General features: G+C 37.7%; 1 protein-coding gene across 6 annotated transcripts in view; it reads right to left on the bottom strand.

Annotated features, from left to right (window-relative positions):
- PLCB1 (phospholipase C beta 1) overlaps window positions 1-15,868 on the bottom strand; it is a 718,158-nt gene that overhangs the window by 99,238 nt on the left and 603,052 nt on the right. For all 6 annotated transcript variants that reach the window (XM_081292670.1, XM_081292671.1, XM_081292672.1 and 3 more), the window contains one exon: window positions 9,120-9,300. In XM_081292670.1, the coding sequence (XP_081148796.1) occupies window positions 9,120-9,300 (181 nt within the window). The remainder of the gene's footprint in view (window positions 1-9,119; window positions 9,301-15,868) is intronic.

Genomic DNA, 15,868 nt, shown 5'->3' with positions numbered 1-15,868 from the left:
TCATTATAGATAGAAAAGAAGCAAAGATTAATTTTAGAATTCTAGGAAATAAACCAAGAGGGTACACGGTAAACTGAAATTCTGTAAACAACATTTAGTTTTCACTTTTGGTATACTTTTTGTTTTGCTGCTCCAAAGAAATAGACACATCTCAATTACTTTGCTTATTTGTTTACCACTCATGACAACTCTCCTATATAAATGTCCCAAACCTTTTAAGGAGTCAAAAGAAAAGCCTTGGGGAATCAAATTTTATGCTTGTTATCAACTCCATGCTAAATTTCACTTGGTTTAGTCATTTGAGGGTGAGAAAATGGTTTCCATGGAAGAGAATAATTCCCTGATGCTAAATCAAAAGGAATTAAAAAAAAATGTGTGGACAGAAGTTGGAGTATTTGGAGTCTCTTCTGAGAAGGATAATTTTGGAAAATGGGCAGAGGCCAAGTATAGAAGAGTCACATTTTGGGCACAATGCATCTTCCTTCCCCATCCATGAATATCTGAAGAATGTCTCTTCTTTGATGCTGGTCGGAGCTGCCACTCCTGAGTTTTCACTATAAATTGTTTTTCTATAAAAAATTAAGTTGCCATGCAGCTGAACTAAAGTCATGATATAAAAACCAAACACATTACTGTTGATTTATAAATGAGGTGGATGCTTATTCTGGGGTGTGTGTTCTGGCTATTCAAATTGAGAAACACTCATTCATTTATGCAATACATATCCACTGAGCACCTATGATGTGCCATGTCCCACTTGAGATGGTTTCCTCCATTCTCCCTTTTTTTTCAAGAGAACATCTTGGTCAAAAAGGGCAACCATCTTAATCATTCTCTGAGATACTCTTTCATACTTACCAATTATCATTTTTTATTTTCCTTAGCTGAATAGAATTTACATGGTTTCTCCACCATTTGGCCCAGCTATCCTGTTCCTCGGCTTATACGCAAAGGACTTAAAAACACAAACTACAGGGACACAGTCATATCAATGTTTATAGCAGACAATGCACAATAGCTAAATTGTGGAACCAACCCAGGTGCCTTTCAGTAGATGAGTGGATAAAGAAAATATGGTATATATACACCATGGAACATTACTCAGCATTAAAAGAGAATAATCCAGCTATATGGGAGCCTGAGCTAACAGGATCACTTGAGCCCAGGAGTTCCAGATCAATCTGGGCAGCTTTATGAGACTAAATCTCATTAAATTTTTTAAAAAAATTTAGCTTTAAATAAGAACTTAGAATAGACCACAGAATTATCCCTTTGTAACTATAAATATGAATGAGGGTGTTTACAAAAGTTATTGAAAACTAGGTGCAGGCCAGGTGTGGTGGCACACGCCTGTAATCTTAGCAGCTCAGGAGGCTGAGACAAGAGGATCCTGAGTTCAAAGCCAGCCCCAGCAATGGTGAGATGCTAAGCAACCCAGTGAGACCCTGTCTCTAAATAAAATGCAAAATAGGGAAATAAGGCTGAAGATGTGGCTCAGTGGTTGAGTGATCCTGAGTTAAAAAAATAAAAATAAAAAAGAAAAGCTCAGAATTCATAAATGATGCAATTATAAATTTTTTGATCAAAATAGAAAAAAATGAGAAAATGTTTGCATTTGAACTAATTAAATGAGATCATATCTGATTAAAACTAGAGGAGAAAAGATCCCATACAAACCACTAAAACTTTAGCAAAAGGCTTCATAATTCTAAAAGAGGTCAAGGTCACTTAATTTAGAATAAATTAAGCAAGTATTACTTAACACTTAGATGGAGGAAGGTAGCAATAATGTTCAAATGGATACTTTCAAATAATTGTAAAAGGGGATCTAACTAGAGGAGACAAGACTTGGTTTGTTTTTTTTAACTAAACTGGGACAATAAAACATGGGCTCTCAACAGTCTATTTGAAGGGTAGGTCCAGAAGAACTGCCCATGAAGATAAATACTGTGTCAATCATCTTTTTTCTTAATGCAAAATATGTCATTTTAACATCCCTCACTTGCCAGATGTAATGCAATGATTCCTATAATTCCAGAGGGCACAAAATAAATAATCAGGCTTGTGGATTTTATTTTGGAATTTTCCTTTACAGCAGACTCTCTTTGGTTCCTGAAGCTTCTTTTAAGTTGACACAAATCAAAGTCATTCTTTGCTTTGCTTTTGGATTTGGTTCTTTTTATTGCCTTTCCCCCTTAATCTTCTCTAGTCAACAATTAACATCATAAAAATAAATTAAGATAATATATTGTGCATAAAAATAAAGAAAAACCAAAGTTGAAAAATCTGTTGTTTCAATCTAAAATCCCTAATTATTATTTTAATATATCCGAGTTGGATTATCTCTATATTCTATAATTTAAGGGAAACTTGCATTACAATTGGAGAAAGACTTTATATGCATTCTTGTCCATTTTTTTAAATTTTAGAAATAGTGATATAGACACTCAAAATGGTGAAATAATAAAGTTATATAGGTGAAAATAAAAATTACTTGTCCGCACACAAAATGCTTTGCAAATTATACTATCATGAAGAAAGATGATTATATTCTATTTTGTTAAATTTCCTTGGATGATTTTTATTGAATCTGACATTCAAACTATAAGGGGCTGTGCACAGATTCCCGCCCCCCCCCCCAAAAAAAAAATAGTTCCAGTTCTGTACTACTCCCTGTATCTGCATTCTTTACATTGTGACTTACAGCTGCTCTCAACAAGAGATAGGGCACATTTCCCTGGCCCCTAACTCCGGGCAAGTTTTATGACTTGCTTCAGTCAACAGAATGAGAAACAAGTGATAAGATCTGTACAAGACCTTGCACACTTCCACTTGCTCTCAATTGGAATCCTTTCCAACTTCTGTTTGAATAAGCTCGGGCAGCAAGCCTGTTGGATGGTGAGAGACAGTGGATCAATCACCTGCACTGACACAGCTGATAATTAGCCAAACCCCAGGAGCAGGGCTTGCTGTGACTGGCAGCTGAATGTAAGAAACAGACATAAGTCCAACCAAGACAGCATGAACCATCCAGTTGTGTCAAACCCAAATTGCTGACACACAGAATCATGAGCTAAATAAATGGCTGTTTTAACCCAATAAGTTTTAGGGTACTCACTATGCAAAAATCTAACTGTTAAAGATGGGCATACTAATAGCAGTATTTGTGACTTCACAGCCGTGTTCCGAATCACAGTAAGTTCCTGAGAGGAGGGACCACAATTAGGTTTGGGCCACACTGAATCCTTCTACCTGAATGTGTACCACAGCAGGCCTTCAAAAAGTTCTGGTGAATGAATGGCTATGCAAGAATATTTAACCCTCAGTCTCTTAATAATGATAAATGAAACAATACAGCATCAACCCAAGGAGACAAACCAATAGTAAAACAGGGAATGCTTGTGAACAGGTCATTTGTAGAAAAAAGAAATGCAAAAAGCCAGTGCACATATGGAAATATGCTCATCCTTCCTCATAAGTAAAGCAATATAATTTAAGGTAAATACAATTTTTAGCCATTTGGTCTGGAATAATTTTTTTTAAAGATAAAACTCTAGAAGGATATGGATATCAGACATTGTGATAGTGTACATTGACAAAACTTTTTTGGAGAGCAGTTTTCCAGAAATTCTAGAATAATGTTCTCTATAACATTAGTGTAATAACATCAACAATAAAAGAGAATAAACACAGCTCAAAATTACATTGGTAGGGAACTGAATAAATAAATTAAACTACAATCATACAATGAAATAATATAAAGTCATTGAGCAACATTAAAAAGCATGACAGAAAAAAACTGCCCATGACATAATGCCTAAGCAAAAAGAGCAGACTGTAGACAGTATATAGAATTGGATCGTGTGTGTGTGTGTGTGTGTGTGTGTGTGTGTGTGTTTGTGGAGAGAGAGAGAGAGAGAGAGAGAGAGAGAGAGAGAGAGAGAGAGAGAGAAACAAACACCAAAACCATTAGGATAATGATCAGAAAATTCACAAATAACACATTTGACAATTGCTTTTTCCTTATTTCCCTACTAAAATCTTTTACTCATTTGTCATTTTTTTTTGTTTGTTTGGGAAAGCATAACCATTAATCTCTCAAGAAAAATTACACTAGGTTAAAGCCAGAATATCAGAGGAAGACAGATAACACTACATTATCAATAGAGATTATGTCTGCATTGCAATTGCCCCTGGCATATATACTTCAGCTGAGTGACCCCAAAAGGAAGGAAATGCAAGAGCATTTTCCAGACAGCTGGAACAACATGTGGAGCTGATACGAATCATCAAAGGAAGATGACGAGTTCCCTCAAGCTGCAGCGGGATGTCAATAGCTATAATACACATTTATATGTGATGTATAAATTTATTAGCCAATTCATGTATTGCACCAAAATAGCAGGGGTTCATGAAAAGCAATGTTTTCTGTGCTTGTTATTTCTCTTCTTTACAGTTGAAAGAGGTGAGAATTATTCCATTCTCCACTGGGCAGATGAGAACATTGAAGGGAACAGTTTCCTAAAATGAGGACATTTGATTCTAGAGCCCTACTCATTGCTATCACATTTTGATGTTGCCATTTAATTTATAGCCCATAAGTATTTTCCCAGAGATTTCAGTCTGAAACATAGTATTCAGTCTACTGGGATTGGCAGGGAAATGGGGAACTCAGGTTAGTGGGTACTAATGTTGGTTTGGGGTTTTGGAATGATTGTTGGTGTGACAGCCAAGAGGATCTGTAATAAGACTATGAGGTACCAAGGACAAGGGGAAGTAAGGGAGAAATGGATGGATTAGAATGGATTCGAATACATGGAGGAGCTGGTGTGGTGCTATAGCTCAGTGGTACAGTGATTGTCTAGCATGCATAAGGACTTAGGCATGATTCCCAGCACAGAGAAAGAGAGAGGGGTGTTGAGGGAGAGAGGGAATAGAAGAAAGAAAGAAAAGAAAAAGAAAGGAAGGAAGGGTTTATTAATTTATAATGCTAGGATATTATGTTGATTCATAGTTAGTAAATTTATAGAGTTTATCAGTTTATAAAGTTAGGAAAATTATTGCTACATGTTTGCTTTCATTTATTAGAACTATTAGTTACACATACTCCCTGAATGTGTGCAGCAACCACGTCTTAAGTTTAATTCATTTTTATTTCTATCAGAGTGTTGTACAAATATGAAGTGTTCAATAAACATCTGTGAAGTAATTTATTAATTCTATGGCTTTTTTATTGATTCTTGATCTGTGGGTACCAGCATTGAAATGCATAATCCTTAGCCAAAGCACATTGGTATTTAATCCTCAAAGAATTCTGGGAGATGAAATATCTCTTGCTTAATTTTTCTCATCACTCAAATATTCCTTTTTACCTGGGGCCTACTCACTTTTTAATTACATTTCCATTGGTCTGATTTAGCCTGAGAAACCTGCTCATCACTCAAAACCACCACCAAAGAGAACTGAAACTTCTGGGTACCTTTCAGTTAGTTAAAAAGATTCCCTGGCAGAATAATTTCTAGTTATTACAAGTGAAGCTGCTATATACATATAGCAGCTAAAGGTATGTAGAATAAACTGTGGATGCCCCCAAGTGGCCATGAAATAAACTTTGTGTTGTTCTATATCCCAAAGTGTTCCAGCCATTGACTTCTTAATAAAGGTCTGTACATGTTTGTTCAAAAGGCATTGGGAATTCATTGAAGCCCAAATCCACAATCATAGTGTAGAAGAAATGAGCATTTTGAATACATTGCTTACATTTTTCCCAAAGGGCCAGGCTGACATAGAAATGTACTTATTTTTTTTCTGAATTCTAAAATGCAAATCAAAACTATTCTAAGATTTCACCTCACTCCAGTCAGAATGGCAGCTATTATGAAGACAAAAAACAATAAGTGTTGGCAAGGATGTGGGGAAAAAAGTTACACTCATACACTGCTGGTGTGACTGCAAATTGGTGCACCCAATATGGAAAGCAGTATGGAGAGTTCTTGGAAAATTGGGAATGGAAGCACCGTTTGACCCAGTTATCCCTGTCCTTAGTCTATACCCCAAAGACTTAAAAACAGCATACTAGGGGCTGGGGATGTGGCTCAAGCGGTAGTGCGCTCGCCTGGCATGCGCGGGGTGCTGGGTTCGATCCTCAGCACCACATAAAAATAAAATAAAGATGTTGTGTCCACCAAAAACTAAAAATAAATATTTAAAAAATTCTCTCTCTCTCTCTCTCTCTCTCTCTCTCTCTCTCTCTCTCTCTCTCTCTCACTCTCTCTCTTAAAAAAACACAGCATACTACAGGGTCACAGCCACATCAATGTTTATAGCAGCACAGTTCACAATAGCTAAACTGTGGCACCAACCTACATGCCCTTCAATAGATGAACAGATAAAATTTTAAAATGCACACCACCTCCTCTGCTTCTTGGGTGAGGTTTTCCCATTTATAAGTTTGCCTGGACCTTTAAACCAACCTGCTCCTTCAGGAGAAAACCTACTGAGTTGATTTTCACACCCTTATTACTAGAATTACATATGCTGCTTTTTATCTAGGTATTGCTCATGGAATGTTGGATTTTTCAGTTCTTTTCTGTGATTTCTGCATCCCATTTCTGCAGCTCAAGTTCACTCCTCCCAATAGGCCTTCTTGGGAAATCTAGACTTCTGTTTTTAATCTATATTCAGTATTCTTATTTTGGGAATCTCCTATGAATATTAGGATACTCTCTTACTCTGCCACAGTTTTTTTTTGTGTGTGTGTGAAAAAAAATTACCATGTTTCTTTTCTTGGAAAATGGAGTCTTGCTCAAGGGTTGTGTCCCTGGGGAAACTCCAGATGATGGTGGCTGGGTTTTGTAGACTTCTAAGTAACATTCATTCTATTGGTGAACTTGAGTCACCTGCTGGTGAATGCCAGGACTTCTCAACCTCTTGGTCCACGGTTGGCTTGAACTGCCCCTGCCTGGAGGACCAGTTCTCACCATGTCCAGGACAAGACAGACCCAGAGTGGTCACTGTGACTTTAGATCATGTCAGTCTTCTGTTCAAAACTTTCAACAGTTCCCACCTCACTCCAAGTGAAACACAGTGGCCTTAGAGAAGCCTAAAGACCAAGAAGATGTGTCTCCCACCCTAAAAGTTCTATCACTCTTACTTGACACCTTATCACCTTTCTCAGACAGAGCTACCCTGCTCTATCTGGCCCACTCTTATCCCAGAGTCTAGGTGTGTCGTATCTTCTGCCTAGAAAAACCTTCCTCCATGTGTTGTAGGGGTCATTCCTTTGCCTCCTGACTCACATGCTGCTTTCTCAGCAAGTCCTTCCCCACCTATTTCCTTTAAAATTATAAACCCACTCTTCATCCTTCCCCAGTCTCTGCTCCAATTTCTCTATTTATGATAGTTTTTTTTTCTTTTAAGCCCTTATTTCTACCTAGTATATGGCATATTTTTGCCCACTTGTTTTTGTTCTTGTTTAGGGACATTGCACGGAATGTGAATTATAAGAGGCACCTACATAATGGTCCTAAAGTAGGGGGTCTAGCATAGGAAGACCAAAAATCAAATCCCCCAAATACCAGTTTCTAGTTGTGGAACCCTGGAAAAGTAAATAATGTTTCTATTTTCTCTATTTAAAAAAAAAAACAAAATGGACTGAAAATAGTAACAAAGGCCAGTGGTATGAGGATTAAGTTTCCATAAATGACTTAGTTTATGACCCCCTGGTGAGGGTCCAATGCACAGTTGCTATTTTTATTCTTATAATCATTATATTCTAGAGTAGTAGGTCTGGGTCACTCAGTGAGAAAGTCACATGGCCGTGATCATGGCTGGGTCTCAAAGCCATTATCTCCTGATAAAACTGGTATTGCCTTTCTCAGGTTTGTCAAGGCAATCCCCTCCTTGCACCCAAACCAAGCTCAGCCAGACTGTTCTTTCACTGCTTCCATCAAAATTTTGTGAAGATTGTTAAAAACAAAGCTCTGATACTCCTTTAGGGTATCAGGAAGTGGTTCTCAAAGCATGTACCTAGGAACAGAAGTATAATCAATACTACCTCTGCAAAACTCCTGTTGAATTAAAATTTGGGATGGGGCTTAACAATCTAACTTTTAACAAATTTTCCAGGTTATCTTGACTTACACTTATGTTAAGAATAAATGATCAAGTGGAGTCTGGTTTTTGATAACCCATTCATATGAATCCTTTGCATATTATCATGGAGTTGCAAGTACTCACAGTGATCCCCTTTCACACAGTAATGGCTAAACCATCTGCAGATTTCCAATCATATAAGCAGAAACAGCCTCAGAATTCTATATGTGCAGACCCTCAGCAAGAAATGGACAGATCATAGAAATACCTCTTACAATCCATTTCCTCTGGATTCACTGCTTTAATTTTTATTAAGATTACTCATTTGATTTGTTTTGAGGCTACTTTATTTTGTTTTCAAGACTACTTTATTGCTGAATTTATTTAATATAGCTGTTTTTAAATATTAATTATGTCCCTATGTGTCAAGACCTCAACAAGGGAGAAAATGTCACAATCCATGAAAAAAAAAATGGTGGTGGTGGTGGGTGGTGAAACTGATCTTTACTGGAGAGGATGGGGTTTGTTTCCATAGGGAGTCTCGGAAATTGGAAATATGACATTTCCTATCAGTCCTCGGTCCTTTAGATGTTGACCCTTTAAAATGTAGGAGAGTGAGCTGTGTAATTTTTTTTTATTTCTTGAGAAGCTCAGTGATAAAGAAAATGTTAGAATTTACTTGCTGCATGTTCTTAATTTTGTTAAGTAAGGCTAAGAATTTATTTACTTTCCTGTGTAATTCCAAAGATACCCCAAAAACCCATATCCCCAAAATGTGTTAGGGTCAATAAAAACAATAAAGCATAGCCACATTGAAGGAATAGAGAAGAGCTTAGTGAAGATGGTAGAATAATAGAGTGTAGAAAATATTAGCATGGTAGACAGCTGGTGGCCTCCATGGTCTCCCAAGATGGTACCATTCGCACTTGCCCTTGTGCCCTTTGATTTACGCCAGAGTATAAAACATTTTCTATAGGAAAGAGGTTTTCAGCCACCCAAACATGAATCATGTTTCTTGGGCTTACCAGTTTAATATGTTCTCGCTTCTGGTATTTTTCACTATAATATTGTTCTTGCCGAAGATTAAGCAGCTGCTGCTGTTGTTTGTCCTTCAGGTCTATTAACTTCTGGGTCATTTCGGCGTCCAGGGCAGCAAGATCTTGCTCAATTGTTGATGAGCCATGGTCAGGGCTGCTGGGCTCTGATCTGCAAAGACACATAGCTTGACTCACAAAGCATACAGGTGGTAATAAAGCGCAGGGAAGGCTGTCTGCAAGAGTTCCTCCTAGAGAAGCCATTGTGTTTGGAAATGAATATTTTGATTAGCCCAATGTTGAATTCAATAATATTGGAAATATTTTTTTTGATAAGCTACTTGTTCTAGAGGATGAGACCTCAAAGTCAAGTTTAGCAACAGAAGGTATTAAATTACAGAAACAATGAAATTTGTGTTGCTCCAGGAAGAGGCAGGGGCCAAAAGAAAAGGAAACTCGGGAAGCCAAGAAGCTAAGAGTCCTAACCAAGCCAGGAAGCTGAGAGTCCTAACTATGGGGGTGGTGAGAATGATAATCCTGTTTGGGAAAAACACTGTCTAGTAAAGGTTTTTGAGACCTTCCTCTTGTTTAATTATTTGTTTTTAATGTGGCATGTACAATGTCATCCCAGCTCCATTTTCTCTCTAAAAACTTTTTACTATGTCGAGTGGATTCTCTTGGGGAAGGTTGAAGATGTGCCATATTTTGCATATGGAGTGTTATGGATTGAAAATAGAGAGCAGGTACAGACATCCTGTGCAGATAACCTTCCCAGAAAACTTCTGAATTCTGTTTCTTAAAGATTTTTAATAGCAAGGGCACATTATAAAATATGGTTCTTTGGGGGCTGAATCAACTTAATTGATATCAGTGAGCTCAGGGCACATGACAGTCAGTGTAGGTAATAAATGACTGGGTCAGAAAGATGGGGGCTGATTCTGGAGGAAATGAAATGCTAATATCTCCAAAGCCTTCCCCCTTCTCCTCCACCTGGTGCCAAGTATTCCTGTCTCCAATGAATTGTTGTTCCCTCTAAGGAGTTGTAGGAGTATAATGAAGTACCTTCTGGGTGGTTCCTTTCCTGACCTTTTGGACAGATACAGAGAGGTACCCCTCGAAGGCTTCTCTCCCATCTTTGGCCCACCTTTTGGCTACCAGTCACATAGTCAGGATGGGTAGGAGAGGCCAAGAGAACAAAGGAATTCTAAAGTGTATAAAAGAGGCAGGACACCCCCACTTCCTCAACACCCAGCTCTGAGATCACTTCTCTGCAGAGAAGTTTACCTCTATTCTATCTTTTAAATAAAACTTGCTTTCTAGGCTTGCCTTGGCATTTCTCAGGAGTTCTATCTTCAACATTCCGGGGAAACTAAACTTGGCACTGATTGATTCTCATCACCAGCAGCAACATCACTACCCAAATGGTACTTTCCTCAAAGTGCTTCAGTTACAAAGGAAAGGAGATGCATATAGTGCAATATATATATATATATATATATATATATATATATATATATATATATTCTTAGAATAAGCACTTCATACTGAGTGCTTATTCTGTGCAGGAGGACTTTCTCTGCACTGTTCTTAAAGAGTTAAACAGATCTTTAAAAGGTTAGGACTAGTGTTCAAATCGGTTAAAACAATTCTCCCTAACTCATGTCATGATTTCGTATAATTTTGTACTTTGTATTATAACTTGTAGAAAACAATAGAAAGGGAGACAGAGTACTGGGAACAAGAAACAGAGGAGATTTGCTGTTTTTGTTTATATGGAGCAGCCCTCAGAAATCAGACCAAACCGCCCATGACATTCATCACATTGGACTTTGCCTCCATCTTCTTTATTAGCAATCAGAAAGAATTAGGAAGAGAATGTTTCTTAGGATCAGCTGTTACTAATTCCCGTTATTTTTTCTTTGAATTAGCTTAGCATCATTGACCTCACAGGAAGCTGGTGTTAAGATCTTATTTAGTCAAATAAAAGATGCAGAACTCTCCCCCAATTTTTTTTCTTTTTTTTTTTTTTATGTGCAATGCTAAATGAGTACCACCACTCTCCCAGGCTCATGGATACTTGCATTGAATTTTCTGAGATGGCTGCCATCTTGGCTTGGGCATAAGTTACATTTATCATCTTGTATAGTTGGAAGTCAGTATAGCCAGAACATAAAAGTGTTTCTTCAATCAGCTGCAAGAACCACAGCAGAGGCAACTCTCATTTACTGACTACTCAACATGTGCCAGGAGTACTCACAACAGCTTGCTATTTAGGCATGACCTCTCCAGAATTATGTGATGACCCCGGATCTCAGTGAGACATTTTGCCCAAGGACACAGCAATAGGGGTGCTGCAGTACACCTGCCTGTGGACAAGCATCCCTGGGAGACACAGACAGACAACACCTGTGCCTTTCACAACAGCACAGTATCATCACATGCCATGTCTGAAAAAAGATTATCTTTGAGTAAACTGTTCTGCACATTATATGGAAAGCTCAGTTGAGACAATGGATAGTTTGAGTAAGAAAATAATCTAATGGACATGATGCCAAGTTGTATTTTCAGGATTTTATCATGAAATAAGGGAGATGCAGACAGACATAACCAAGACCTTGGTGGCTTTGTTTCTTCTAATGTATCTTTAAATAGTATGTACTTGATGATTTTTTGTTGTTGTTGTTTTTTGAAGGAATAGTATATGAACACAACTACGTGAACAATGTTTCCGCATCTTCTGTAAAAACAGGGTTGAAGGCATTATTCCCAAATGCTGCTTATATAAGATGCATGAAATAGATTCTATGGTAATTTAGTACTGGGAAATATTTGTCTCTCTTGGAAGAATAAGTAAGTTTCCCTTAATCAGATAAGGAGAACTATCTGATCCTTATTTCCTTTTCTCAGAGACTAAGAGGTTAATTCAGTGTTCAAGGACAGAAATTACATTAAATGGGTTGTACTGTCCAGTGGAAACACAATGTGAGCTACACATGATATTTGTCCATGTAATTTAAAACTTTTAGTAACCTCCTTAAAAAGTAAAAATAAGTGAGGGGTTGTGCTGTAGCTCAGTGGTAGAGCATTGATCTAGCATTCACAAAGCCCTGAGTTCAGGCCCTAGCACCACCAAAATAAATAAATAAGTAAGCAAATTAACAAATAAATAAACAGTATAAAATATAGTATATTTTATTTAATCTAATACATCTAAAATATTGTAAATTCAACATGCAGTTAAAGGATCTATTTGATATTATGAAATGCAGTGTGTATTTTTCTATTACAGAATATCTCAATATTGACAAGCCACATTTTAATTGTAGTTGCTGGGGATGGAACCCAGGGCCTTGCATAAGCTAGGGACCTGCTCTACCACTGAGCTGTGCCCCTTGTCCAGGTGAGCCATTTTCAAGAGTTCAATAGTCAACATGTGGACAGCAGCAAAGATCTAGATAACAGGTTGAAAACTCAGTTTGTTCATGTGTGTGTGGGAGTGTGTACTGTTTTTTTTTTATTTTTGTAGGATTTTTACATACATGTCACCTATGATGCTATTTTGATACTCTATTGGAAGTTTACAAAATGTGACTTATAAGTAAATGAATAAGCAAACATATATGCACATATCACTAAAGGAGAAACTTTGGAGATGTCTTAGGCCACACTTTGCCTATACCAGCTTTGTAATTGCAGGTAAATGTTAATGTCTTTAGCATTTAACTTCCTCCTTGAAAAAGTGATAAATTTCACCTAGATGGCTTCTAAGTATGTTCCAGCTCTAAAGAAAGATGATTTTGTTACTTTTTAAATCTCAAGTGTTGCACTTTGATTGTGCTTTCGAGTGAGGCACCCATTACATCATATGTCACAATATGGATCTAAAACATGCATCTTACCTCTATCACCGACCTGGCATCAAAATAAGATGATTCAACAAGGGTGGAAAGGAAGGATGGAATGCTGCCTGCCTTACTCCTGGCTCACATGCTCATGCAGTTGCAGGTTGATTTATCACATTTTCATTTAAAGAACAAAGCTTTATTTCTCAGGGGAGATTATTATAAGTCAAGCCCCTGAGAGACTCTTTAATGAGAAAGTCAATGACGATGTTTCCTAGAAAGCTTTGAATAACTGCACAGTTAACTCCACATATGATTTCCTAGGGCTGTGCAGATCAGTGGATTATCTTTGACCATATTGTGTTCATTCATTAGCCAATATATGGAAATTCAGGGTATCTGATTACAGTAATTTGTACACCGTAATTACAGAGAATGAAGTGGAGAGATAATTTTAAATAATTTAAAAGATTTTTTCACTTCTTTAATGTATAATTCATTAAAATACCAAATATATATTGAAATTGAAAAGATATGTTTGCCTTTGGAAATGATAAATCTCCTAAACTATATATTTTAATATCACAAATAACATTTTACTTTTAAAATGGTGTGAGTGAATGTTTACAAAGATTTTAGTACAATGCCTTTCACAATATTCTGTGTTATAAATATTTTTGATATTTAGTTCAATAAACCCTCAGAAAGATGAAGAGTATTTGTGCCCCAAAAAGACAAAAATAAAATTTAAGGTAATGCATTTTTATTTCCATTTCCCTAATTATTAAATTTTGAATATTTGTATATAAAAATGAACCTTATTGATTAGAGAGTTTACCTTTGCAAAATATTATTCATTGTCAATAAATTCATGCTACAAGCCTGCATAGGATGTTCAAAGACATTCCAGGAATCTAAACTTAGAAGAATAACTTTGGACCTTACAGGATAGTTGATAAATAAATTTGTTTATTTGGGTATTTTTATTTCATGTATCCATTCATAGTGTAAGACATTGAAGGAAAGGCAGTTATAAAGATTCCAAGTCTTTTGTAGGGCTCTAGAAACACTTCCAGGAAGCAGTCACATGCCTGCAGAGATGCAGGTTCCAGATCTACTATTTCATAGACACAGGTGGGCTCTTGGCAAGGTGGGGGTGGGTACCATGCTATGGCTGCACTCTGACTGCAGTCTTGTGTGTTGCATGTTCTACTGGTGGGAGCACCATTTTACTGAACTTCGTCCTTGCTTGTCCAGGATTGGTGATGGCTGTACCTACTTCATGGTGCTGCTGTGGGAAATACATGGGATAGTGTGTATAAATGCTCTGGACTTGCTCTAGGTGGAATGGTGTCCCCTCTAACTTCATGTCCTTCCCAGATGCTCAGTTTATTACCTTATTTGGAAATTAAGGTAATAAGGAAATTATCACCTTATCCTAAGGTACACCTGTGCAAAGAGAATCTACAAGCCAAGGTATGTCAGGTATTTCTCACAACCACTAAAAGCTAGAAGAGTTAAGGAAAGCTCCTCCCCTAGACCTTTCAGAACAGGTACCTGCTGGTACCTTGATTTTGGATTTCTAGCCTCCAGAACTGTGAAGCAATATATTTATTTTAATGTAGTGGTGCATGGCAGTCGTAGGAACCCAATAGAGCCTACATGCCTGGATCTTCATTGACATGTAGTGGAGGGGCTTGTCTAGGACTGGAAGCAGCCCCTTACTAAAGGTAAAAAGAGAAATCTCTGTGTGGTCAGTCATACTAGTGTCCACAAAGTCTGGGGTAAGCTATGATGACAACCCAAAGTGGAATTCTAAGAGCAAATGATATTTTGAAATTCATAGGGAAATCAATAATCCAAAAATTGGGATTCTGACAACTGGCACATACCTTGGTTGGAGTTTAGAGGTAGGGCTTGCAGCCTTCATGGCAGAGGTTTGCAATTTTACAAAGTCCATTATGCAGGAGAATCCTAATTCCCTATTTTATCATGGTGGGATCTAAGTAGGAGCTACAGGGTTTTGTATGGAGCACTGGGGATTAAGGATGGGAAGGTAGATAGAGACTGGACCCAACGAGCCCTTTAGGCCACCCTTCTATTTTTTAAATGACTTTGAAGGATGCTAGACCAGGGCCATCAATGGCCATGTCTGGACCAGTCACATTGACAAACCCTGGCAGCTTGTTAGAAATTCAGAAGCTCAGGCTCCACCCAAGGCCCACGTGACAGCACTCTGTGTTGAGGCTCAGAAGCCTGTCTGAGCAAGCTCTCTGAGCGATTCTCATGTACCTTAAAATGTGAAATATATCTGTCTGGTCTAGATAAAAGTCCATGAATAGATTTAGCCTGGAGTGACCGCATGAGTTTTCTTCTCCACATGGATTGGTTTCCTCCAAGTTTCTGACCCCATATCCTGGGCTCCTCTTAAAATCAGGTATCCATCTATTCTCTCCATGTCTACCGCATCATCCTAAACCAAACCATTATATGACATCACTTGGCTGGATTCATGAAAATGTTTCCCCACTGGTCACCTGGCTCCCACACTGAGCCCTCACTTTGAGTGCTATCCATGGACCAGCAGCAACAGCATTATCTACCTTGGACCTGCTGAATCAGAGCCTGCGACTAAGAAGATCCCTGGTGACTCTATCTATCTGAGAAGCCCAGCTAAGGGTCTCTCTTTCATTCAGCAGCTGGAATCATTTTTTGAGAATATTAGTTAGACACAACAATTCCATTTATTTTTTTTTCCAGTGGATTCGTATTGCACTTACATAAATTCTGGATTATTCATACAAACTCTGAGGAACCAGTGGTATGATTCTCTCTCCAATTTCCCAGACCTCATCTTGTTTCACTCTGCCCATTTTTTACTCTGTCTTACCTACTTTG

The sequence above is a fragment of the Spermophilus citellus genome (genome assembly GCF_964194105.1).
Source record: "Spermophilus citellus genome assembly, chromosome: 4".
Lineage (NCBI taxonomy): Eukaryota > Metazoa > Chordata > Mammalia > Rodentia > Sciuridae > Spermophilus > Spermophilus citellus.
The sequence above is the reverse complement of the archived record's forward strand: the minus strand, read 5'-3'. Positions and strand labels throughout refer to the sequence as shown.